This window comes from Pyxicephalus adspersus, chromosome 2 (genome assembly GCF_032062135.1).
Source record: "Pyxicephalus adspersus chromosome 2, UCB_Pads_2.0, whole genome shotgun sequence".
Taxonomy (NCBI): Eukaryota; Metazoa; Chordata; class Amphibia; order Anura; family Pyxicephalidae; genus Pyxicephalus; species Pyxicephalus adspersus.
In genome coordinates, this window is record NC_092859.1 from 104,661,191 (window position 1) to 104,686,580 (window position 25,390).

General features: G+C 35.1%; 1 protein-coding gene across 8 annotated transcripts in view; it reads right to left on the bottom strand.

The window, feature by feature from the left end:
* The window catches only part of MAGI2 (membrane associated guanylate kinase, WW and PDZ domain containing 2), a 394,804-nt gene that overhangs the window by 156,256 nt on the left and 213,158 nt on the right, over window positions 1–25,390 (bottom strand). For all 8 annotated transcript variants that reach the window (XR_011919492.1, XM_072401735.1, XM_072401731.1 and 5 more), the window contains one exon: window positions 2,815–2,934. Coding sequence is in view for 7 of the 8 variants with exons in the window: in XM_072401735.1 (XP_072257836.1) it covers window positions 2,815–2,934 (120 nt within the window). In the remaining variant the exon portion in view is untranslated. The remainder of the gene's footprint in view (window positions 1–2,814; window positions 2,935–25,390) is intronic.

Genomic DNA, 25,390 nt, shown 5'->3' on the forward strand with positions numbered 1-25,390 from the left:
TACACTAAATACCTGGGGGTGGGGTAGGTACTAATAAAGGTGAGGTGGTGTTTCTGCTACTCAACGTTCTCCAAGTTCTGGCCAGAAAGAGGTTGATGGAGTCTTGCCTAGTTGATGTGGAAAGAAGCTAGGGATAAGTAAGCAGGTATGTTTTTTAATTTCCTTTTTTTGTATTTCCTTTTCATCCTGAGTTTGATTAAATCATCATAGAGAGAGCAGCACCTTGAATAACAGGACATTTGTCACAGCAATGGAAGGTCCCCTTTAATAGCAGAGGTGGCATTCAGATACTGCAAAGGTTAGATGGTTTAAAGTAAACTGACAAAGATAAATGTCTATTGGTTTCTCTACACTGTGTTTATTATGGACCTTTTTTTTGCCAGGACTGAGTTTTAGGAATGTTTGTAAAATTGCAGTTGTGCACTTTCTAAACTGGAACATGAAGCTGAATACAATTTCTCTAAATCAGGTGCAGAAGGATAAAACTTCACAAACTGAAAATATAAAATGTTTTAGAAAGGAGACTATTTATTTAGCATTCTGCCTCAAGAAATTCAATTTAACTTAAATTTTCCAGCTGTCTGACATAAGACATAAGCTTACGATAACAAAGCCAGAACCTTTCAAGTATGACTTATTTCCATTCATTCAGATAATGAGGCATTCAAAGAGCAAGAGAATGTAAAATGAATTATCGTTTTGTTTACTAAGGTAATAGAGAATAAAATACTGACATTGTTAGACATAACAAATACTGTGCAGTTGAGAAAATAGTAAACCATTGTTTACTGTATCTTATAAATCCTAATGCTCTTCAGCCCTTGCATACTAATAAATGTTTAAACAAATATGCCTATGTTAAGTATTGTATTTAAAATATGCCTTATCTGCATAATAAAATTATTACCTTAACTGGAGTGTTATACAATTTAAGTCAGTGATTTTATTGATGTAAAGACTCCAAGCAAATGCAGAAAAAAATATTAAATTTACAAAAAACGCTCATGTTTTCAAGTAGACTGTCAGCACTATGCCACAGATTTGGCAACACTTGCCAATTTTGTCAGGGTCTACTCGCATGCAGATATTCCATATAAACATGATGAGCAGACACATATACCAATAATGACTGTTTTGGAATTTATTAACTCTTATGACGTAAGGGTATTGTAAGGTATATATGGATATTATAAGTTAGGTTAGTTAAAGGGTAACTTTCAGTAAAAAAAAATGTTTATAGTTGGAAAGAGGTCAATCCATTCGTGTTTCTAGAGCAATCAGTCCCGCGCTGTCCCTCCTTCCTTCTTCTTTCTGGGGTGGAATGGACACTGGGAGCCACCATCTTATGCTTTTGTCACCTGATCTCGCACTGCGCAGGTGGGAGATCAGGTGACATGTAATAAAAAAAAAAGTGCTGATCTCACTGCTCATGCATGAGATTGTAATTTTTTTCTAATTCCAGGAATGCCCCTGGAACAACCCGTAGGCCTTCTTGAAAACGGGACATATGTATCTTCAAGACTGAAGAGGAGGGGCCTTCTCTTCAAATAAGTAACAATTAGTAAAAAAATAAAAATAAAAAAAATATTAAAAAATTTATGATAGCCAATGTTTTGTCTGCAAAGGCTATAAAGATTCCCCGCCTCTAAACAACCTTTCAAGCTGGTAGCGAGGTTCTCCAAACCATATGGTGCTATATCACAACCAAAACATGTCCTCACACAAGATGTTTGAACCTTCACCATACGTCTGCGAACAACATCTAAATTGTGAATAACTCAAAGGGATGAAATGCCATGATGCCAAAAAAGCAGCAGATATATCTGACAGCAGCAGGTGCTTGAAAATGCCCAGAGGATTAGAAAATACCCATTGTGCTGCATATCATACAACGTGGAGAAAAAAGGTTTATACTTTTGTAACGCGATGGATACAGTGTTCCCAGCAGATCCCATGGGAGAAGTGTTGCTAGCTTTTTGGAGACATTTCATTCTAGTGAAAATCAGTATTTATCAGAGATATCTCATTGATGGCACACCACTTGTCAGATACTGGCACTAACAGATTTTAACTGAGCTCAAAACTAAAGTGAGTTTTGGGGCAGCATTAAGATCCTATGCTTTGAGATATAAATGTGTTCTGCAGCAGAAATACTGCTTTCAAAGCAAACCTACTTGCTGACCATGAACTTATCTTTGGTAAAGATGAGTTCATCCACAAAATCACTAAAGTACGACTTAAACACACAAGTCCTGGCCTACCTGGGAGACCACTTCATGCTGTGTCTTGCTGAAAAGGGGAGACAAATAGCTACCACTTGTAGATGTACATAAATAGATTTGACTTCATAAATTGCATAAAAAACAGGGACAGGAACATTTTAAAGATACACAGATTCCATTTATTAAGGTGCAATTGAGATGTGCAATCTATATATAACCCCAAAGATGCAACAGGAAATTAGTGGAAAATCAGGAGACTCTCTTACATACTTGTCCCTGCAACATGTATCCCAATATGTATGCATCCTCATTTTCTATGCTGGAGACAATTAAAAAAGAATAGTATTCCCCTTTACTTCCTGTTTTGGTGCCATTGATTGAGAGTAAATCCCCCCAAATGGAACACTTACAACAATAAATAAAATCCATGAGAATTTTACTACATACAATTAAAGCATTTAAATGTTGGTGTTTGATCAATAACCAACTAATATATATATATATATATATATATATATATATTAACAAATTTGAAAATATCAATTGTTTAAACCAGTTAAAATTATTTAAAAAAATAAAGAATTTTGCTCACCTTCATAAGTACCACTCTCCAGTAGAGCTCCACTTCTCTCTAATTCCATAAACGCTTCCACTGTAATAAAGTTGTAATCCACACCAGGCACCTCCCCTTCTTTAGGCTGCCTTGTGGTGCCTAAAAAAAACCATAAGATTTGTTAATTACTAGATCTCTATTTTTAATTTAACGTACATTGTAACCCTTCTTACATTTTACAGTACCAAGGGAACGCTGTGATGTGTTTAGAAATTTTTTAACGTTAAACTGGTAAATCTTTTGGTTCATTCTGTGTTTCCCAAACTTTGGTCATTAGTATAACACCTTGGAGGGGTCCAAATACCACATTTATAAGCCAGTTATGGCATTTTCTTCTTCAATGTTACACACACATTCAGCTCAGCAGACAAAGTACACCCTGTCCAATACTTGCCACTACAGAATATATTCTCCCACAAAGCTTCTTACACATATTTTACTATTTTGGGAACACCGGGTTAGAGCATAAAGTAAACTGCTAATTACACAGTTCAAATATATTAAGGTTTACTATTTTTCTTTGTTTTTGTAATTTTGGCCAGCCATTCTTGTACAACACAAACCTCTGGTAAATCATTACAGGGTCTCATGATTAAACAGTACTGAGTAAAAAAACAACAAAAAAACATATTTGAGTACAGATCTACCTCAAAGCCTAATTAAACCCTTAGTTTCAATATGCTTAATAAATCTGGATGCATTCATTACAACAAAAGATGTTTATTGTCTTACAGTTCATTTGCTTTCTAAAGCATCCACAACCTGCATTCTGGGTCATTACCATTTTCTATGGCAGATCTATGGAAATAGGAAAAAATAGCTATTTCTGTTTAATTGTCTGATGACTGAAGATAGAGAAGTGACATGGGAAGTTGCATGAGGAAATTAGTGAATCACCTGCAGAAGTGCATAATTAAAGGGAATTATACATCCTTTAGAAGATAAAACAAGGAAAGTAAGCTTTGTCATCATATCAGAGCTTCTGATGGGTGAGATGAGTAAAAGTACAGATTCACTCAAATTCAATGAACAGCAAAGGCAAAGCTGTAGGTTTGGCTTATATATCTCATAATATTTTCAAACACTTTCAAAAGTTTATCTTTACCTAAAGATTTTTGGGTTAGATGTACTTTAAAGTTTTCTTGAACCCTCAGTTTGAATCTGCTAAATAAATCTGGATGAATTAGGTGTTTTGTGCCTTATAGTTCATTTGCTTTCTAAAGCAGTGGTCACCGACCTTTTCGGACTGACAGACCACTAAATTTACCGACTACAGACCGCGCATGCGCAGGGAGCCGGGTGTCACTCAAGGGGGAAGAAACTTCCCCTTTAGTGACATCTTATTGTTAGGGTTGTGTCTCTGGACTTCCTGCCTGCGATCTGTAGGGGGGACGTGGTCTGTACCTCTGGCTTTCTAATGACCGCACTCGGGGGTGCACCAGCCAGAGCCGTGGACCACCAAAATATTTGGGCGGACCGGTTGGCGGCTGCTGTTTTAAAGCATCCAAAACCTATGTATAAAAGCCTGTCGCTCTGCTGGCGGTGGAGTAGGACCTAGTGTTGGGGGAAAAAAGTAAACACCAACAGAGCTGCGTAATATGTTGGCGCTATATAAATCCTGTTTAACCACCTGAGCGTTACACTGACGTCTAGATTTCTGTACCAAAAGCGTTACAGGTTTTCATGAAATTTTAGACCTGTAACTTACAGAAGTATGTCCGAATAGGGGTCTAGTAGATATAATGAATATAAAAAATACGGACCCGACGCTGGATGAGCACAGCGGGACCAGGTAAGTGAGATTTTAATATAGTCGGAAAAGTACGGGGTTATCGATAGTTGCAAATATTTTTTGCACGGAAAAGTACGGGGTTAGCGGTTGGGAGGTTAATATTAATATTAATAATAATAACACCAACACACAATGAAGGTCCAGGGCTAATGTTTAGTAATTAAAGCAGATCTGAACTAATTTTTTTACTTTACATAAAATAGTAGAAAACCCTTTTATATAAGGTAAAAACAACCTCATTTTTCAAACCCTTAAACCTTTAAAACCCTTAAAAAAAAAAAAAAAAAGAGTAAAGTTTCTTCCCACTGTGTATAGGAGCACAGAGGCGTCTGGTTGCTCCTCCCCGATCCTGGGCATGCGCAGAAGGAGCCTTTCCTTCAATGGGGAAAAAAATGCAGATCTCTCGCATGCGCAGCGAGATTGGCACTCTTTTTTTCCCCCCATCTATGTCACCCGATCTTGCGCCTGCACAGTGAAGGAGGAAGAAGGTCAAAGAAGATGACAGGGCCCGGCACTTTCTCCGTGCCGGGACAAAGCAGGATACCGGGACAACGCGGGACCCGATCCAGGAACCCCACAGATGGATCAATGGATCTGAAAAGATAAAGGTGAGTTTTTTTTTCTCAGTTTACTTCTACTTTAACAGAACTAAAGCTTCCCATGGATTAAGGAGCCCTGGCTCCATCTCAGCAGGGGGCATAAACCTCTGCAAAGTGATCACTGCTTCCACATTGAGAGAAAGGGTCTACACACTATCCTGCACACCTTTTGAATCTAATGCTCTCTGGAAAGTATTTACCCATTTAAAGGCTTCAATGTACAATGCAACAATATATTGTATTAGTTATCACCTTATCATCATTTTTATACTGCATTCACATCTTGCAAAATGTAGTCTTCATGGCCATGCAAGGTAACACATGCAGGCAAGACAATATTTATTATTATTTAATATTATTTAATATTATTTAAAAAATAATTTAACAAAGTTGGAAAATACTAGAGATCCCAAAGGAATCATATGCAAGCTCATACAAATATTATGCTAATGGTGCCTGAAATTCGCTGAGCTGAAAATCCCCATGGTCATATCCTAAAGAAAAGCTCACCACCGAACCACACGTATGTTTTGCACCTGAACATCCAGCTATACTAAGGTGAGATGCTGAAAATAGATCCAGAGGGGAAACAGATATTTTTCTGGTAAATTACATGGCTAGCGGAGCTGCAAACATAAAAAACAGCATTCTGACCAATCTAAATAATAGGGCCATTACATATTGTTAAATGCATTTCAGAATATACTTTAGTTAGTTATACTTCAGGGCTCCAGCAAACATTGACAAATATAATAATGAAGTCAATAAGTAGTAGAAAACTGCTGCAAACTTTTAGTTCACATGTACTAAGTTTTACCTAATGCTTTTATCTGTACTTATATGCAGCAACTTGCTGCAGTTACATACACGAAGTCCCCTGGACCGATCAAATTCCCAAGTCACAGAAGCACAAATTTAAAGATATGTACAATAATAAAACTAACTGAACTTCATTTAATCATACCAGTATGTTTTAAATTTTGGAAGGAAAATGAAAATAAAAATAAGAACAGAATGAACACTTAAACAGAATCAAAGGAGCCACCATATTTATTTATTACAATTATTAGGACAAATTTAGGTTGGCTCTTCTGCCGTTTACTTTAGTACTTAACTGAACTGACAATTATTCATACTTCTGATGGTCCCTCAGCCATAAAGAGTCTATTGCTGCCATGTCCTAATCAGCTGGCAGAATCAAGTTTAATTTTCATTTAACTGAGTGGCTTGAAGGTGATGTGTGTTTTACAGCGACACTTCTCTATTTAATGTGAAGCCAAATAGCTGTCAATATTAATAAAACATTCCAGGCTTTAACAGATCTACTTTAGAACTGTGTGTGAAACTCTGGTGTTATAAGAAAAAAGGAATATTGCCTCCATCAATCTAAACTGCAAAAGAAAGTGTAAAAGAAAAAAGCTCCTGAATAAAACATCCCCTGGCAACTAACATGCTCTTGCAAAAAAGTAGTGGATTAAAATATGCCTCTGCTTACTATTCATACAAATAAGCCTGCTTTTCACAGCTTTATCAGTATGTAATAGATGTTCTCTCTACAGCTCCATTTGCTGTTGTTGATTATCATCCTACACTGGCATTGCTTCCAGTGGTTATTCCTAAATCTCGCCTACGGACACTAAACGCACATTGAAGAAATGACTACACTGTACTAAAAGGAAAAACTACAACAATAATGACAAGTATGGGGACATGCTTGAATACTGTTTTGGTAATAATATTAATGCAAGGTCAGCAAGGTAATCTTTTATTAGTCCTAATTTAAAGTCAAACTGTATTGTATTCACAGGAAAAAAGGTTTACGTTTTAAAGTACTAATGCTGTTGGCAATTGAGAGTACAGAGAAAATTCCCTTCATATAATGCCTAAAGTAACTGGGAGAACAGTGGTGCCCATAAACTTGTGAGGTTATGTCCTTCTAAGGCATTTCAGGTTTGCTGGATCACCCAGCTTCACTAATGAAAGTGTATCCTCTCCAGCCTGGGAGAGCTTTATTAAATCAGGCGCATAGAATACTTAAGGTGCGTACACACTTCCAATTTTTATCGTTCAAAACGAACGACGAATGAACGACGAACGATCGATTGGGCAAAAATCGTTCGTAAAAAAAGTAACCAACGACGCCGACGAACGACGAAAGTCGTTGGAAACAAACGACCGGACCGGCGGATCGGATTGGACGACGATCGTTGACCATCGTTCGTGTGTACGATCGTTCGTTGATCGTCCATGGTCTGAGCATGCGTAATGAACGAACGTTCGTTCACTTTCCTGTCGTGCACATAGTTCCTCTATCGCTCAAACGATCGTATCTATTGTGTGTACAATATCTACGAACGATCGTGTCGTTATCTCTATGTGCAGGATCGGTGCTATACGATCGTTCGTAGATATCGTGCAGAATCGTTCGTCGTTCGTTTTCCAACGATAATAATTGGAAGTGTGTACGTAGCTTAATAAAATTATCTTGCTCTGCCGTTCTACAACCACTACTAAACAAAAAGCTTGATCATTCTCTATCTTTACTAGCAGAAAGTAACGGTGGGAAAGGTTGGAATGTTGTCAAATGTAAGGACAACCTGAGACAATATTCCTACTACTCATTACAGAAACACATCTGCAATGCAAATACATGTAAATGTGTTGAGGGTTACCATTACTGTACAAATTATTTTAAGCATCTAATATTTTCCCAATTATTTTGGTATCCAAACCTTGAATATTTTTGTTTTCTTTTCATGTTTGAATTTTGGTTATGTAATTATTCTTATGTAAATACCATATTTCATCATTTTTAAAAAAAGTCAAAGTAGATGCTGAATCTCACAGTTTCAACTGCAAGGAAGAGCACATAGTTTAAATACTCCACATCTGGTATGCATATTTTAGCTGTGACCATTAAATGATTCTGTGTGCTGAGTGGCACTGGTAAAGTGTAGCTCTTCCATCGTGTTCTGCCGTCTGATCTCCTGGGAAGTGTGTCTGATTAAAATGACACTGTCATATGCCCCAAGCAAATCAGACACGTTTGAAAGAAATTCTATGGAGACAGAAACAAGAAGTATCTCTAAAATCTAGAGCATAGTTGTGCTCTGCGAATACATAACACTAGCAATATCAATGTTATATAGTTGTGATCTATATAGGATGATAACATTATAAATGTTTCATGATTTTTGGTAGGCCAACCTAGGGGACATGTTCAAAATTCATATATTCCAGTCACATTCAAAACAAGGCAATCTGCCTAAGCTCTACCCCTGAAGAGCCCCTTATACCCTTTTAATGTTTCTTACGATTTAAAATTGTGTTATATTGTCTCGTCAATCATTATTATTGCTTTGCAGGAGAGATATATTTGCTTCCACATTCCATCCAACCAATAATATTTACATAAAAAAAGTGAGAGTGAGTCTTGAATAACAACACAGACAAAAAAAAATGCTAACAAAGTTTTTTTTTTTTTTTTGGGGGGGGGGGGGGTCTGTCAGGTGTTTTTTATTCTTTGTCTCTGTTGCAACGTTAACCCCTTCTTTTCCAGGATGTTGTATATATATGTTAAGGCCAGAATATTAGGTCCTGTCTGAAAGATATGGATTATCACAATGATCATCTTCATCAAATGCTTTTAACCTTGTAAATTAAAGGGCCAAGTCTTTCAATTTGTGTTTCCAATGTATAGAGCTGCTACAGAAACAAGATTCAGGTGTCTTACCAAGTCTTGTTCAGGGAGTGGATAATTAGAGTCAATTTTTCACCCCTAGAATAAAAATATTCTTACTTTAAATATGCAATCACATGCAGGGAGAAAAACTTTCCTGCAAAGGAATCAATGTTTTTCATCAAGAAGATAATGAAGTGCTCTTCCTCCTTATAGGGGTAAAAAATGACAGGTAATATGTGACCTATTTTATTATGTAAAAAGACTAAAACAATTTTTTTAAGCACATGGAAATATAATCATGTTTAAGCATCCTCTTTGAAGAAGATGATAATTTCTATAGAAGGGAAATGCATTTAGGGTTTGAATTCAGATTATCGTAAACGCTGATATTTTATTATGACAGTTTGCGATGTGGCTAACTCAGAGGGTTGCTTTTCAACATATTGTTTCCAAAATTGCTGAACTGGAAGTGTTGGAGAGCATGGTTCTTATTGCTTATTTAACATGAATGTATTTTTCATCTTCCAGCAGAAGAAAACAAATGGATGTTTGTGCTGCAGGCAGCTGTTATCTGACAAAGTAGAATAAATGTTTAAATAGCATCACATAACCATTCGTCTTTCCACTTGATTCCTCCGAGGAGAATAGTATGCAGAAAGCTCCAAAGAATTGCCTTCAATTGTTATTGGTTTACATTGCTACTTTCTGAAAACACAGTGGTACATGTCAGCTAACAGGCAGTCCACATGGGAGATACATATGAAATCCATGCAGATTGTAAATACTTTTTATCGGCGTAAACCTTAAAATTAAAAACTAGCTTTGCAGTGGGGCTACGCTCACATTACAAGTGTTAAATGCCTATTTTCATCTAGGGTACCATTAAAAACAATTTTATTTACATTAACCCTCATTCACACAGACTTCTTCCTCTCTTTGCTACTGTCCCCCTTTTTCGCTTCTTTTGGCACTTAATCAGTCGCAGTCACTCTCATGTCCTCATGTGCAATGCAGGACCAACAGTCCTGCATTGTAGGTGAGGATGCCAAGGGGTGCCCCCCAACTAAGAAGCAGACTAGGGCACCAAATACACAGAGAGTAAAGAATAATAGACATTGTAAGGAAAACTGCTTGTAGGTGGCTTCTGTGACAAAAACAAATGAATATTTTTTGCAGTGTTGAGGGTAAATCTTTAATTTAGAATAGAATTACAATCCGCGCGCCAGATTCTGCATCATACTAAATATGTGTATTTAGCAATGTTGGTAGCTGTAAACCTAAAGTGTTCTATTGGTGTTGTATCTATTATTGCTGTTACTTCAACCTATGTTCAGTTAGGAAGCAGAATGTGTGGTCTAACATATACAAGAAAGCTGTCTATGAAATATTAGCATGGAAAAAATTGCACAAGTAAAAATAATAAAAAAATCACAATAAATATTATTTTCTCACGAAACCTTCAGTAATAACTAAGTAATTTTTAAATTCTGTTGAAAATACATAATATTTGCCTTTACTTTCTGTTTAACTGCTACAATAAAGCAGAAAAAACTGTGTTTATACATGTCAACCAGAAATAATCTTTCTTTTCTTTTAAAACAAAACACTACTAAAAGTTGATTTCTGACTAATAGCTATGGCATGACCACTCTGGTAGAAGATTTTTGGGCCTTTTGCCTCTTAACAACTCACCACTGTACCAGGCTATATGCATTTATTTGCTCAACAATACTGTTGATTTAAAGCGGACCTAATCTCAAAGTTTTTACTTTGCATATAAGGGTGAAACACCTACCCTTTTTGTCTTGATGGCCGTGGCGATTAAGACTGAATGGGACCCCAGAGCCCCCCGGGATACCTACGTCATGCATCCTAGGAAGCTCTGGCTGCTCCTCTGGCATGTGCAGAAGGGGCATTTTCCTACACCATGCTCAGTGAGAGCGGGTCTCCTTTCTTTTCCCTTTTACAGCGGGCTATGTCACCCGATCTCTCACCTGTGCAATTTCTAGATCGGGTGACATAGCCAGAAGAAGCAAGAAGAAAACTGAAGATGGGGTTGCCCATTGCTTCCTCTGCACCGGGACAAAGAAGAGTTCCAGGTCGTGGAAAGGTCCATTGCAATCAAGGGATCTGCATGATTAAAGGTAAGTGTACTTTTTTTAGTTTTTGGTTTAGTTCTGCTTTAAATAATTATGTAGTAAAAGTCTTGCTTCTTTCCTATTAGACAAAGTTAGCTTAATGTTTCAATCAGGAAGTGTATTTATGTTTCTACGGTAATGACAGGATGACAGGAATAATTACAGTAGAAGCATATTAGAATTCTGTTTTCTCTTTTATTTCTCTAGTGTAATGAGCAATTTACAAAGGAACATGCACTCAGATGGGAGCTCAGGGGCTCTTGGCCTGACATACCTTACGGACTTTTGCCAGAAGCAAAAGCCACACACATGAAATGTCTACAACAGTTAAATATAGCAAGCAGTACAAATATGCATCCAGCCTGGCTTTATCTGCCAAAAGCTCAAACAGCTAACAGCAGGATCTAAATGAAAGTAGGTAAAACTACAAGAAAACAGCAAATTGGTGGCTGTAGGAAATATCTTTTGTAGGCACATAGGACCCAACATCCTCACTGGTCTAACTGATAATGATGATATACCTGTTCTCTGTACATAACTAAAGCAAATTGTTTAACTTTCTGAAATGATTTACTTATTCATAAATATAATTGTCCATACTTGCATGCTATTAAGTTTATTCTTTTTTTTAGGTTAGCTATGGTAAATCCAAGCATAGTAAACTGGTTGCAACTATCCCAACTCACCAGATAAAGGTAAAAGAATACTTGATGCATAAGTTGCAATGGTTAATTGCAAACTAAAGGTGCGTACACACTTCCAATTTTTATCGTTCCAATCGAACGACGAACGATCGATTGGGCAAAAAATCGTTCGTAAAAAAGTAACCAACGACGCCGACGAACGAGGAAATTTGTTGGAAACGAACGACCGGACCGGCGGATCGGATTGGACGACGATCATTGAACATCGTTCGTGTGTACGGTCGTTCATTGATCGTCCATGTTCAGAGCATGCGTGATGAAGGAACGTCCGTTCACTTTCCTGTCGTGCACATAGTTCCTCTATCGCTTAAACGATAGTATCTATTGTGTGTACAATATCTACGAACGATCGTGTCGTTACCTCTATGTGCGGGATCGGTGCTATACGATCGTTCATATATATCGTGCAGGAACGTTCGTCGTTCGTTTTCCGACGATAATAATTGGAAGTGTGTACGTAGCTTTACATATTAGGTAAATGTTTTTAACAGACTATGGACCATTTCAGGGATGTGGTGAACCACAGTGTTCTGCCACAGGCTCAACTGCAGTTCCAACTAATTCAAATGAATAGTTGTTGCAAACCATTTAGTGCACAGGGAACGCTGTGGAACGTAGCACACTTCCAGCAACACATTTGCACATAACCATGTACAAATTTGCCAACTGTGATGTAGTTTACTGCTACTCCGCGCACAGCAGTGATAACAGTCAGAATGTATAATGTGTGTCCGGGTAAGAATATTAATTGTTCTCAGTAAATTTTTAATTCAGAGTGGAAAATTGTCCAAGATGTCATACCTTCTAAAATACAGGTGCTGGGAATCTGGAAATGAAAGTGTTGAGGCAATTTACTTGTATAAGTATGTATAAGTATATATAAGTATATGTAAATATTTTACATTTTACTTAAAATATGAGATTATCATAATACCCTAAAATAGAAACATGATAAAACCACATATTACAGTCAATGATTCTAAACTTCTGTTGGGCTCAAAATATCCTACAAACTCAGCAGTATATACTTTTATCTTGTTGTTGGGAATTATAATAGTTACTATTGATCTAATGGGAAATTAGAGAACCGCAAAATCCAGTGACTTTATAGGAGATGAGATGTGCCCAACTTAACCAAGTAAAAACCCTTACGCACAGGTCGAACATTTTTTTTACACTAACTTTTAATTTTTAAAAGTCATGAAGACCTTGTAATCAACAAGCATGTTTTTTTTTTTTAAAGGGATAAAAATGCAACTGATATTTTCATTTAGATGCCAACATCTAGATAGGGATATATTGTTTTATATCTACCCATAAAACACCTACTCTTTTAATGGTCAAAATAAATGCTTAACTTATGTGGCCAGTACAACAATGTATCATCTTTTTCTTTAAAAACATATTATTTAATTTTTTTTCATTACTAAGGGTGTGACGGTGAACTGAAATTAAAATATAAAAACACACATATGCATGACAAATTCTCCATTCCAATAAATATGATCTCAAGATGTTATTACAACAAATGAAATAATTTTGACTCAAATTGATTTTTTGCTCCCCACAGATAAAATTCCATTACAAACACACATCTAAGCAAACATAAAATAAAATTGTCTAGGACTATTCAGTTTCTGCTTAGATGAGCACATACTATTTTAAAAAGAAAATGAGAAAAAAACTTTCAAAAGCAGATGAGGAGTTATCAAAATAAGTTTAGAAATTTAAATAAATACATTATTGCATTATCATTATCCATGTTAGGGTATTCAAATACTAAAGCAGGCATAATCAGATTTAGAATTTTTGCTACCTACGTATTATAAATTACTTTTACAATTTATGCAAAAGATTTATTTTTAGAACTGTTCACTGCAATCAATCTATTTTTAGAACTGTTCACTCCTAACATTTTATTATCAGGGGGAGCATTTAAAATTCAATGTTGTGAAATAAAATTGTCAAATACTATGGTATCTCCAGCCGAATTGAACTTACTTACTAAGGTCATAGCTTTTGCTTTCCTTTCCCCCTAAAGTCAGTATTGAATGAAATTGTAAATAGTATTTTCACATACAAAAATAATATATCATATAAAATGAAATGCAATATGCAATTTAAGTTAATAAAATTGCCTTTCCTTTTAATTTGCAGCCACTATACCCTTTTATTAAAAAAATGAAATCCAATATGGAAGCCCCCAGACATGTAATTGGCTGCTTGTGTTATTGGTTCATTGATTTACGCAGAATTCTGCACTAAGGTAAAAATCAAATTATAGGCAGTAATGGGAATTTCAGTTTTGGTGAGCAGCTCTCTAAGGGTTAATTACTTCCAATGAGAGATTCCAATGACATGCAGACTCTTCAGCTTTCCTCATCAGAGTTTGGAAAATACACAATTATAATTATCAGACACTTTTTGGATTTTAATTGACAAGGATAAGTTGTAACAAATCATTTTATCTTTAAATAAAAGAAGGTTATAAATGTGCAACAATATTTGTTAATATCCTTGCAATGTAAATAGATCAGCCAAAGGGGATCAGTTTTAGTCAATGAAAGTGGGGTATTGGACAATGAAAAACACAATGCCAAGTCATTGTGCAATCTTGTACTTCCTTCATGGTAAAAGCATGCCACAGGCCAACATCCAACAGTGACACCTATAAATTATAATATACTACCACTATATCTGAATGTTCGCAGTATGATACCAGTAAGTTGTATGGGAAATGTCTAAAAAGAAATAAAAAGATATGATGGTCAAAATCATTAGGAATTCTGCTCATAAAAAAAAATATTTTAACCTAATAAGTTGAAGGCAATTAGTCATATCTACAAATGGAAAAGCTCATAATAAATTAAACGTAATGTGTAATCTTTCATTAGGTTGTCAAAAATTTCAAATGTATTTATCAGTCACCAAATGATTTTTAAAAAAATATTTTACAATGTATTACAACAGGTTGTTACCGATAATATCAACTTGTGAAGGAAATATTTCATTTAGCTTAGAAAATGTGGTGAAAATTCACTTAGGAAAGAATGTGCAATCACGTGCAAGAAAATGAAAACTCCACAAGTCAGCGAAGCTTCACTTCATTCACAAACCTAAGTGAAAATTTTCTTGCATAGTTAGGATTCACTTTATTTAGTAAACAGCCTATATTTATTTGGTAAGCATTGATTGGGATATAGCACAGTAATGTTATTATTATTGCTTATTATTTAAGCCTTGTTATAAAAGTAATCCAAATATACTGTTAAATGTGTCCTGTAACAGTGAAAAAAAACACTAATAAGCCAATATAGTGACATTATCTTTCCAGCTTGTGGAAAAAATAGGTTTTCTGATGTAAAAAAAATAATAATAAATAAGTATGACAGACCTAATTACTCTCTGACCTGCAGATACATGAGGTAATGTATTTGACTTTAATTATTTAGACTGGTCAGATAGATTAAAATTATTTTCTAAATATGATCATCATCCAAGCTCATTAGTCACTTTGGTGCCTGAGGTGTTTATACTGTGGCTGAATACAAATATTGCAGATTGCTTCTATGATGCAAGCCGAAAACTGTAAAGCCTCTAATTAAATCAAGTTATAGCTCTGGCTGATCACTGGCCTTTCAGATTAGTGTTAAATTACTACTAATATAAATGAATGCAAAATTACATTTTGATTACAGTATGTGTCCTGGAATGATCACGTCCCTGTTAGTCTTGTGTTATTGGAAATGGAAAGACTATTTTTATAGAAAAAACAAAAAAGGAGGATAGTGGTGAGTAGGGTCTCAAGAGAAAGATCATAACAGATGAACGCACAAGTGCTGTACACACAACACCGTTTTGTTCCAAAAAAGCGGACTGTGCACTCCTCTTTTCTCTTGTATTCATCGATGGACGCTTCAGGATATTTTTAGAACTGTTCACTCCTAACATTTTATTATCAGGGGGAGCATTTAAAATTCAATGTTGTGAAATAAAATTGTCAAATACTATGGTATCTCCAGCCGAATTGAACTTACTTACTAAGGTCATAGCTTTTGCTTTCCTTTCCCCCTAAAGTCAGTATTGAATGAAATTGTAAATAGTATTTTCACATACAAAAATAATATATCATATAAAATGAAATGCAATATGCAATTTAAGTTAATAAAATTGCCTTTCCTTTTAATTTGCAGCCACTATACCCTTTTATTAAAAAAATGAAATCCAATATGGAAGCCCCCAGACATGTAATTGGCTGCTTGTGTTATTGGTTCATTGATTTACCCAGAATTCTGCACTAAGGTAAAAATCAAATTATAGGCAGTAATGGGAATTTCAGTTTTGGTGAGCAGCTCTCTAAGGGTTAATTACTTCCAATGAGAGATTCCAATGACATGCAGACTCTTCAGCTTTCCTCATCAGAGTTTGGAAAATACACAATTATAATTATCAGACACTTTTTGGATTTTAATTGACAAGGATAAGTTGTAACAAATCATTTTATCTTTAAATAAAAGAAGGTTATAAATGTGCAACAATATTTGTTAATATCCTTGCAATGTAAATAGATCAGCCAAAGGGGATCAGTTTTAGTCAATGAAAGTGGGGTATTGGACAATGAAAAACACAATGCCAAGTCATTGTGCAATCTTGTACTTCCTTCATGGTAAAAGCATGCCACAGGCCAACATCCAACAGTGACACCTATAAATTATAATATACTACCACTATATCTGAATGTTCGCAGTATGATACCAGTAAGTTGTATGGGAAATGTCTAAAAAGAAATAAAAAGATATGATGGTCAAAATCATTAGGAATTCTGCTCATAAAAAAAAATATTTTAACCTAATAAGTTGAAGGCAATTAGTCATATCTACAAATGGAAAAGCTCATAATAAATTAAACGTAATGTGTAATCTTTCATTAGGTTGTCAAAAATTTCAAATGTATTTATCAGTCACCAAATGATTTTTAAAAAAATATTTTACAATGTATTACAACAGGTTGTTACCGATAATATCAACTTGTGAAGGAAATATTTCATTTAGCTTAGAAAATGTGGTGAAAATTCACTTAGGAAAGAATGTGCAATCACGTGCAAGAAAATGAAAACTCCACAAGTCAGCGAAGCTTCACTTCATTCACAAACCTAAGTGAAAATTTTCTTGCATAGTTAGGATTCACTTTATTTAGTAAACAGCCTATATTTATTTGGTAAGCATTGATTGGGATATAGCACAGTAATGTTATTATTATTGCTTATTATTTAAGCCTTGTTATAAAAGTAATCCAAATATACTGTTAAATGTGTCCTGTAACAGTGAAAAAAAACACTAATAAGCCAATATAGTGACATTATCTTTCCAGCTTGTGGAAAAAATAGGTTTTCTGATGTAAAAAAAATAATAATAAATAAGTATGACAGACCTAATTACTCTCTGACCTGCAGATACATGAGGTAATGTATTTGACTTTAATTATTTAGACTGGTCAGATAGATTAAAATGCATAATTATTTTCTAAATATGATCATCATCCAAGCTCATTAGTCACTTTGGTGCCTGAGGTGTTTATACTGTGGCTGAATACAAATATTGCAGATTGCTTCTATGATGCAAGCCGAAAACTGTAAAGCCTCTAATTAAATCAAGTTATAGCTCTGGCTGATCACTGGCCTTTCAGATTAGTGTTAAATTACTACTAATATAAATGAATGCAAAATTACATTTTGATTACAGTATGTGTCCTGGAATGATCACGTCCCTGTTAGTCTTGTGTTATTGGAAATGGAAAGACTATTTTTATAGAAAAAACAAAAAAGGAGGATAGTGGTGAGTAGGGTCTCAAGAGAAAGATCATAACAGATGAACGCACAAGTGCTGTACACACAACACCGTTTTGTTCCAAAAAAGCGGACTGTGCACTCCTCTTTTCTCTTGTATTCATCGATGGACGCTTCAGGACAGATCCATGAACAATGTTGAGTGACCTCCATCCACATGTCTGATTCTCACCTGAGACGAGCATGACCATTGGTTTCTGGCAATAACCATCTCATGTGTCTACATGTACATGCAACCTAAGCCCACCAGCCTCTACTAACTAAAATAGCTTTGGGAAAGATTCCCCTTCTAAAAGTAGGTTAGGCATTAAGGTGACAGAGAAGGAGCCCTACAAAATCATCATTTGGCAATGTTTATCTTCTCCATTTACTGGGAAATAACTTTTCTATTGAATGTAAGGCACTGTCCTTCTCAGTCTGGAGGGGTTTTGAAATACAGTAGACTCTCGACTATCCGGCCTCCATACTATCCAGCCTAGTTAAAAAAAAATAATTATTCTCCGTAATGAGGAATAATTTACTTTGCCGAGGCGTTGCAAGTGGGGGTCTGCTAAAATCCTCCTACGTGCCGTGTGTATAACAAAAGTTGAGACATGTAAAGCGCAGATTTCCCCCGCCCTACTACCTGCACTTCACTTCGTCAGTTGTGTATCAGATGTCAACAAGTGCAGAATACAGAGTACTTGCCTAAATAAGAGGTCAGAGAATTTGAATGAGAGCAGGTTTTGGTAAAAGTATAGGGTGTTTTAATGGTATGGGTGGGCCAGGATATGAATATTTATAGAAAGCCTATCTGGCTTTTTTGTTATCTGACCTGCCCTTCCGCCACATTAGGCCAGATAGTTGAGAGTCCACTGTAAAAACATGGGCACATAGAAAACATAACTTGGGAACAAAACATTTAGAAAGCATTTCCTTACAGTTAATTTCAATATTCATTTGCAAAAACTCTGATGGCATAATCAGCACTAATTGACTGGTTTTTTACTTTTTGCAGCAAAATAATTTTTTTTTTTATCGTTTTGTTATTCCTGAAAGTTCCTGTTTTTTGACAATATTTCACTTGCATATATTTACTTCTGTGCATATAATTTAATTATAATATTTTACAATTTAATTGCAATTTATATTAGATTACCCCATTTTTCTAAAAAAAAAAAAAAATGTTTTCTATGGAGCTCACTTTGAATTGGCACACCAACACATAAACAGTTGTGAGTACACTTTGAAAAAAAATGTTATTATAAAAAAATACAGGGCTGCTTTATGGTCTGCACGGTGCCATTTCTCTGCACTGCATTTCCAATTGGCAAGGTTTCAAGCATAGTCTAATCTTGATCACAAGTTACAATTAAACCATTATGCAAATGACATACTGTAACAATGCAAGGCTATATAAATTAGTACAATTTGCACCAAAACAATGTGATGAAGAAAATGTAAAGGCTCAATACATGTAACAAAAAAAGTTATGTTTTAGCAGCTTTTAAATCTCTGCATACTGTGAAGTCTTTGAAATGAAGTAGGTGAGTGACAAGCTCTGTACAGTATGAATAATAGCAGAATGTCATTATCAGTTTGATGCTCAAGTCATATATTTCCTGTTAAAAAAAGTAGAAACTCTCTAAATTTTGGGTCTGGTGTTGTCAGATAAAAACTAAATTTAACAATTGTTCAGCATATGATTTCCTATAATATCAACAATATGCCAATGAAAATAATCAAAGTAGAACTACAATTATTTAGAATAAGGTTTGTGCACAAAATATTTATTATATGAGTCACTCATGAATTTATAAAAAAGTTTTTTCTGCAACTTGGGTATATAAACTAAGACATTTAGCTCCCCAAAGCATTGACTAAAATGCCTATAACAAACAATCAGCTAAGCTATCAACAAGTTGATGCATTTTCTTCTAAAAGTGTGCACATAAACCATAGTTGCCACTTATCAATTCTGTAGCATAAGGCAATATAGATAAGGAATATTAATTCCTTCTTCAGATGCTCTAAAGCAGCACTGCTATAGAATAAAACCTTACCTTGACCATTCCTAATTGATGTTTACAGTTGTAAATCTGTTGCAGGTGGTCATCCAGAATAAAAGGTAGCCTGATTCTACTACATCTATCACCAATTTAAAAAAAAATCTATACTTGTCAGGACATAAATTCAAAGGTATGTTCCACAAGCCCAATTCTAAACTTTTGAATACAAAAGTCTTTTAAAATAAAGTATTAAAGACCTCTCTATTTTTTCTGCACTCAAATAATTTGTAATATTTAGTGAACAATGGATAGCATAAGTCCTATTTACTACGGTATATATATATATATATATATATATATATATATATATATATATATATATATATATATATATATATATATATATACAGATTTACCTCTGCTTTGGAATAAGTCCAACTTGGTATAAGTTGTGTTTGGACACAAAATATTTTGCTTGCTATACAACCCTTGCTTAGTATACAGCCTTTGTGCTAGAACTTGTATGGGGCAAAATTAGTCACAACATCGCGTGCTATCCTTATTTACCTCTCTCAAAACAAAGCCACGACTGCCCACAAGCATCAGTACGCCAGTTGGTACCATTCAGTGAACAACCCGCGCTATAACTCTGTGAATTACATAATATCTCCTCCTCCTCCCTTCTTAGCACCATCCTAGTAGGCACTGGACTCTTCTCAGCAAGATAAAGTGAGGATACATTTTCATTTATTTCATCTAATTGCTTTTGTATTTATGTATTTTAGTATTAGGCAGTGTTTAAATTATTTTATACAGCCCCATCAATGAATAATATGCCAATAACTATGGGATTTTTTTTATGGGAACGGATTAATCATTTTCCTTTTATTTCTTATGGGAAACATTTTTTTGGTATAAGTCCTGTTTGGTATAAGTCCATGGATCTGGAAATTAGGAACTTATACCAAGGTACCACTGTATTATGTGTATATATATATATATATATATATATATATATATATATAAATATATACTAAGATGTTGAACTGGCACTACAAAAAAGTAACTATCTACATCTATCATTTTACTGCTGTATCATATTGACTATGCAGATCAATAACTGCTGCACATATTTTGTACTGCGCAGCAACACTGTAATAGTCCCTTGTGGCAAATTTGGATTCCTTAGAATTAAAGCTGGTTATTTAGCCAGATCTATGGCTGTATGTTTGAAAACAGCCTGGAGGAATAAAAATGATAATTTGAATTTATTGTATCAGATAATCCAACACATTAAAAACTAATCCTATGTGAATTTCAATTTATCTCCAAATACACTTATCTACAAGAACAGACCTTCTCTTTAATATGTATTTATTCTGGGATAAAGTAGAAAGAATTCCATCAATTATGCTTTGCTTTTTCGCCTATTACAAAAAGCTATAATGTGTCCAAGCAGTGTATGTCAGCAATGAGTAGTTATGAGTGAACATGCTTGTGATGGGTTAAACAAACATTCTTTGTAGTTCACCAAATGTTCAATGCGAACCCCAATAAAGTCTTTAGGAAAATGCCTTTACATTGTGTGGCCTTTTTTAGGGCTATTAGGCAAGCAACTGTCAAATAAAAGACATAGTAAGTCTATAGGCATTTCAGTAATATAAACTCTTGAATACATCACTTGGATTACTTCTGGGAACATACGTAACAATTGATAAAATTACATGTTTTGTTTTTTAAAACAAACAAAAGGTCTTCTAAGTTGTCTATATGTTTATTTAAATTTTGTTCAACCCATTCTGGGAATGAGTATGGGGTACAAATATATCATTGTATTCAGTCTCCTGGGTGAGGGGGCAGATATCTGATTATAATGTTATAATTGGAAACATTGTGAGCATTCTGCACATGTGCACAATGTAAGTAATTGTAGACAACTATGTATACATCTTCCACGAAAACCATTATCATTGTACAAAGAGATTTTACTGTCAGATGCTCACAAATTATACAAGATAAATATGCATGCATGAAAATGTATACCTATATTTAAAAATTTGGTCCCAGTGAAAGGGAGAGAACCATTGAAGAAGAAATCTTTACAATTGGATCTGACAGGTTTGAATATATACATATAATACACATCTCCCAAATTTTGCAAGAGGGAAAAGGTAAAGGGGACACTTTTAAACTTAAAACTATGAAGGGAAACACACCCACGTTACCCCCCATTTTGCATGAAAATTTCATTTCCTTCAACAAACTGAATAATTATGAGACTGGATGGCAGTACAATAATGGTTAGATACAATTTTTTTTACTAAGGTTCTTTGAAGTCACCTAAAGAAAGGCCAATTAAAGGAGATAGAATACCAGAAAGACTTGGATCTAAAAGGGGGACAGTCCCTCCAAATCCAGGACAATTAGGAGGTATGTAAATAAGGTCACCTGAGCCAGCCTACTGTAGACATTATCAAACTATAATTTCTAAAGGTACCTTTAACCACCTGAGCGTTACACTACCATGGAGGTAAGGATGTGACAAAAATACGGGGTTAACCATCCTAGCCATTTTTTTTTGCCCGACCTTCGTACGGGCATAACGGCTAGGTGGTTAAATAACTGTCAGAATTCTATTTTTTTTTAGTTTTAGATACAGTGAGTCATTTAATATCACTGCCCTCATTTTTTGCTCTTATCTACTGACTCTGATTCTTTTTTCTGTAACATTTGTACTACAAAAGTACTATAAACTCAGCAAGCTTTATGTCATTTTGTACTAATACACAAATGTATTTCTTACTGCAAGAGAAGAAAACAGAATGGAGAAAAATGGTTTGGATCCACTGCAGAATTACAATACATATCCAGCATTTTTGCTCAGTAAACTCTATATTAAATTGATCAACGTACATAGAAATATGCATGCATGCAGTAAAATCAATATAATAAGTTCTATCTATAATATCTATAAGTTATAAATGTGAGCATTCTGAATATTTTGTACATGTCTCTAAATGTGAACTTAATTTAAATAAGAACATTATTTATTTTATTTTCCTACTGCATTACACTTAGGGTCTAGTCACTTTTTCTGTTTTGTTTTTTATTTTTTTGTAATTTGTATTGAATTTTATGGGAAAAAAAACAAGTTGTACACAAAAAAACAAGAGAATGGGGGCTAACAGTTACTATAGAGAGAATCAGAAGCCTATATAAGGAACAACAAATTATTCTGGATACAATAACATAGTTAGATAAGGTTTTCTATCTAATAATCACAAACCACAAATAAAGCTCCAGTATATTTGTAGCATATGAAGGATTAGATATAGCAGGGTTGAAAAAGAAGGGGAAAAAAAGAAATAAAAAACATTTAAGGGGGGAGGTTACATAGAAGAGAATGTAAGCAGACTAATTACCTGATATTCCTGGCGATTAAGTGCAGTGGTATTAAATGAGGCGGTGGTGGTTCCTGGGTGGGGATTAATGAAAGGATGCTAAAATAATTTGGTTGCTGAGAATAAATGGGAACCCTAAAGTTCCCAAATTTCCAAGACCTTATCCTATCTATCGTATACTCACCGTAAGGTGTTCCATAAATTGGACATTTTTAATTCTGGAGTATAGATGGAAAATGCCAGGAGGGAGGTGGATTTCCAGTGTCTTGCAATAAGGCACCTGGCTGCAGTTACAATATGAGATGCTAGTTTTCTATTAGACTTCATAAAGTTAGATATAGGCAAATCCAGGAGATGTATAACCACATCAAAGGGATATAGAAGTTCCCAGCACATCACAAAGAAGAGTATTGACCTTGGTCCAAAAAGGTTCTATAAGTGGGCACATCCTGAAAATATTGTATAAGGTGCCAACCTCTATTCTACATCTCCAGCATACATTACTGGAGGTTGGAAATACAGTGTGTAACTTGTAAGGGGAAAAGTACCATTGCATAGTAATTTATATGTATTTTCTTTATATATAGTGCAGAACAAGCTTATTTTTATGTTTTTATGCAGCAACATAAATGCATATTTTTGGAAGAAAATTCCTTATAAATAGAAATTTGAGTATTTTCCTTGTGGATGGTTCACATTTTATGCACTGAAGTTTAGTGTGTTTTAAAAGAGGAACTATATGGGCCATTCACACCTACACGTGTATTACCACATACACGGAAATATACATTAAACAGTGTGAATCCAACCTTTATCCACTTTATAGAACAGAACTATAGACACCAGTCAAGCTAAAGTCTTGCTACTCTTGATAATAAAGTCCTTTTTATTGGTGTGCTGGAATGTACTGCCTTCAAATTTTGCTCTCATAATACATTATTCACACTAGGAAAGTATAAGAAGCCTAAAGACCAACAATTATTTCCTAGTATAAAGTGAATGAATGTGGATAAGAGATCTACTGACTCTAGATTCCTTCATTTAGAAACTTGCTAACCCAGCTATTCTGACTAGCAGGAGGCCTTACTGACAATGCTTTCATCCACCTACCTTTTAATGCCCTTTATATATATATATAGATGCTTACGTTTAATATACAGCGGGTGAGAGCTGACTTTACACATATGAACTGTGATAATTGTGTATTAAAATTCATGTTACTGAAACCTACAGTAATAGGGAGCATTTTTAGTGTTGCTGCTTATTTAAAATGTCACCTTAACGAAAAAAAGTTGATGAGACGTAACTGCTGACCTCAAATCAACCACAAATATTCAATCAAATTTAAAAGAAAGGAAAGGAGTTGACTATTCCAAGAGCTGGCAATTAGAATTAAAGTACATGCTCCTGACTTTATTCTGTCTCTATACAGTTTGTTAGCCTTACCTACATTATATAAGTATATAATTCACTGACACTTTGGTTGATCTGTGCCCTCCTATAAGAGTAAAAGTCTGGCTCCAAACCAGCATGGTAATGTGGCTTCTGTAGCAATGAGTGTCTTGTAGGTACCGTATATACCTGAGAATAGGCCGACTTTTTCAGTACCCAAAATGTGCTAAAAAAAGTTACCCTAGGCTTATACTCCAGTCAGGTGCATAGGTCCCTCCAGAAAAGCACCCTCTGCCAGCCGATTCCTGCTCCTGCCCATCCGGCCTAATCCTGTTTGGCAGGGGTTGGCAACACACGGCTCCGGGGCACCATAGAGCTCTTGAGCCTCTGTGTTGTGGCTCCCTTCCATATTTACAGCAGCGGGCATTAACACTTCAGCCGCAGGTGTAAGGGGAGACTCCCTCTCCTCTGTATGCATTGTGGAGGAGTGGGATTTCCCTTCAGGGGTGTTCCTGGTGGGGGGCGGAGAGAGTCCGTCGCTGATAGGAGTCCGGTGTAGATGCAAAAGCAGTAGCAGAGAGCCAGGAAAAAAAAAGTGAAGTACAGTAAGTTTAAAAGTAAGTTATATCAACTAATAATGCATCATTTATCAGATGATTATTATATATATGATTAGTAACTAATCATATTAATCATCTGATAAATTATTATTACTACACAGTATTTATATAGTGCCATCATAATACGCAGCTCTGTACAAAGTCGATAGTCATGTCACTAACTGTCCCTCAAAGGGGGCTCACAATCTAATGTCCCTACCATAGTCATATGTCATTAATGTAGTCTAAGGTCAATTTTTTGGGAGAAGCTAATTAACTTAACTTAAAAATTTAAAAAAGTGAACTTAAAGTGAAGTGATCCAGCTTATGCTCGGATCAACCTATACTCAAGTATATACGGTATTGCCTTTTTGTGATGTATTCAAAACCAATGCACGCAAAAACTTAAACATGC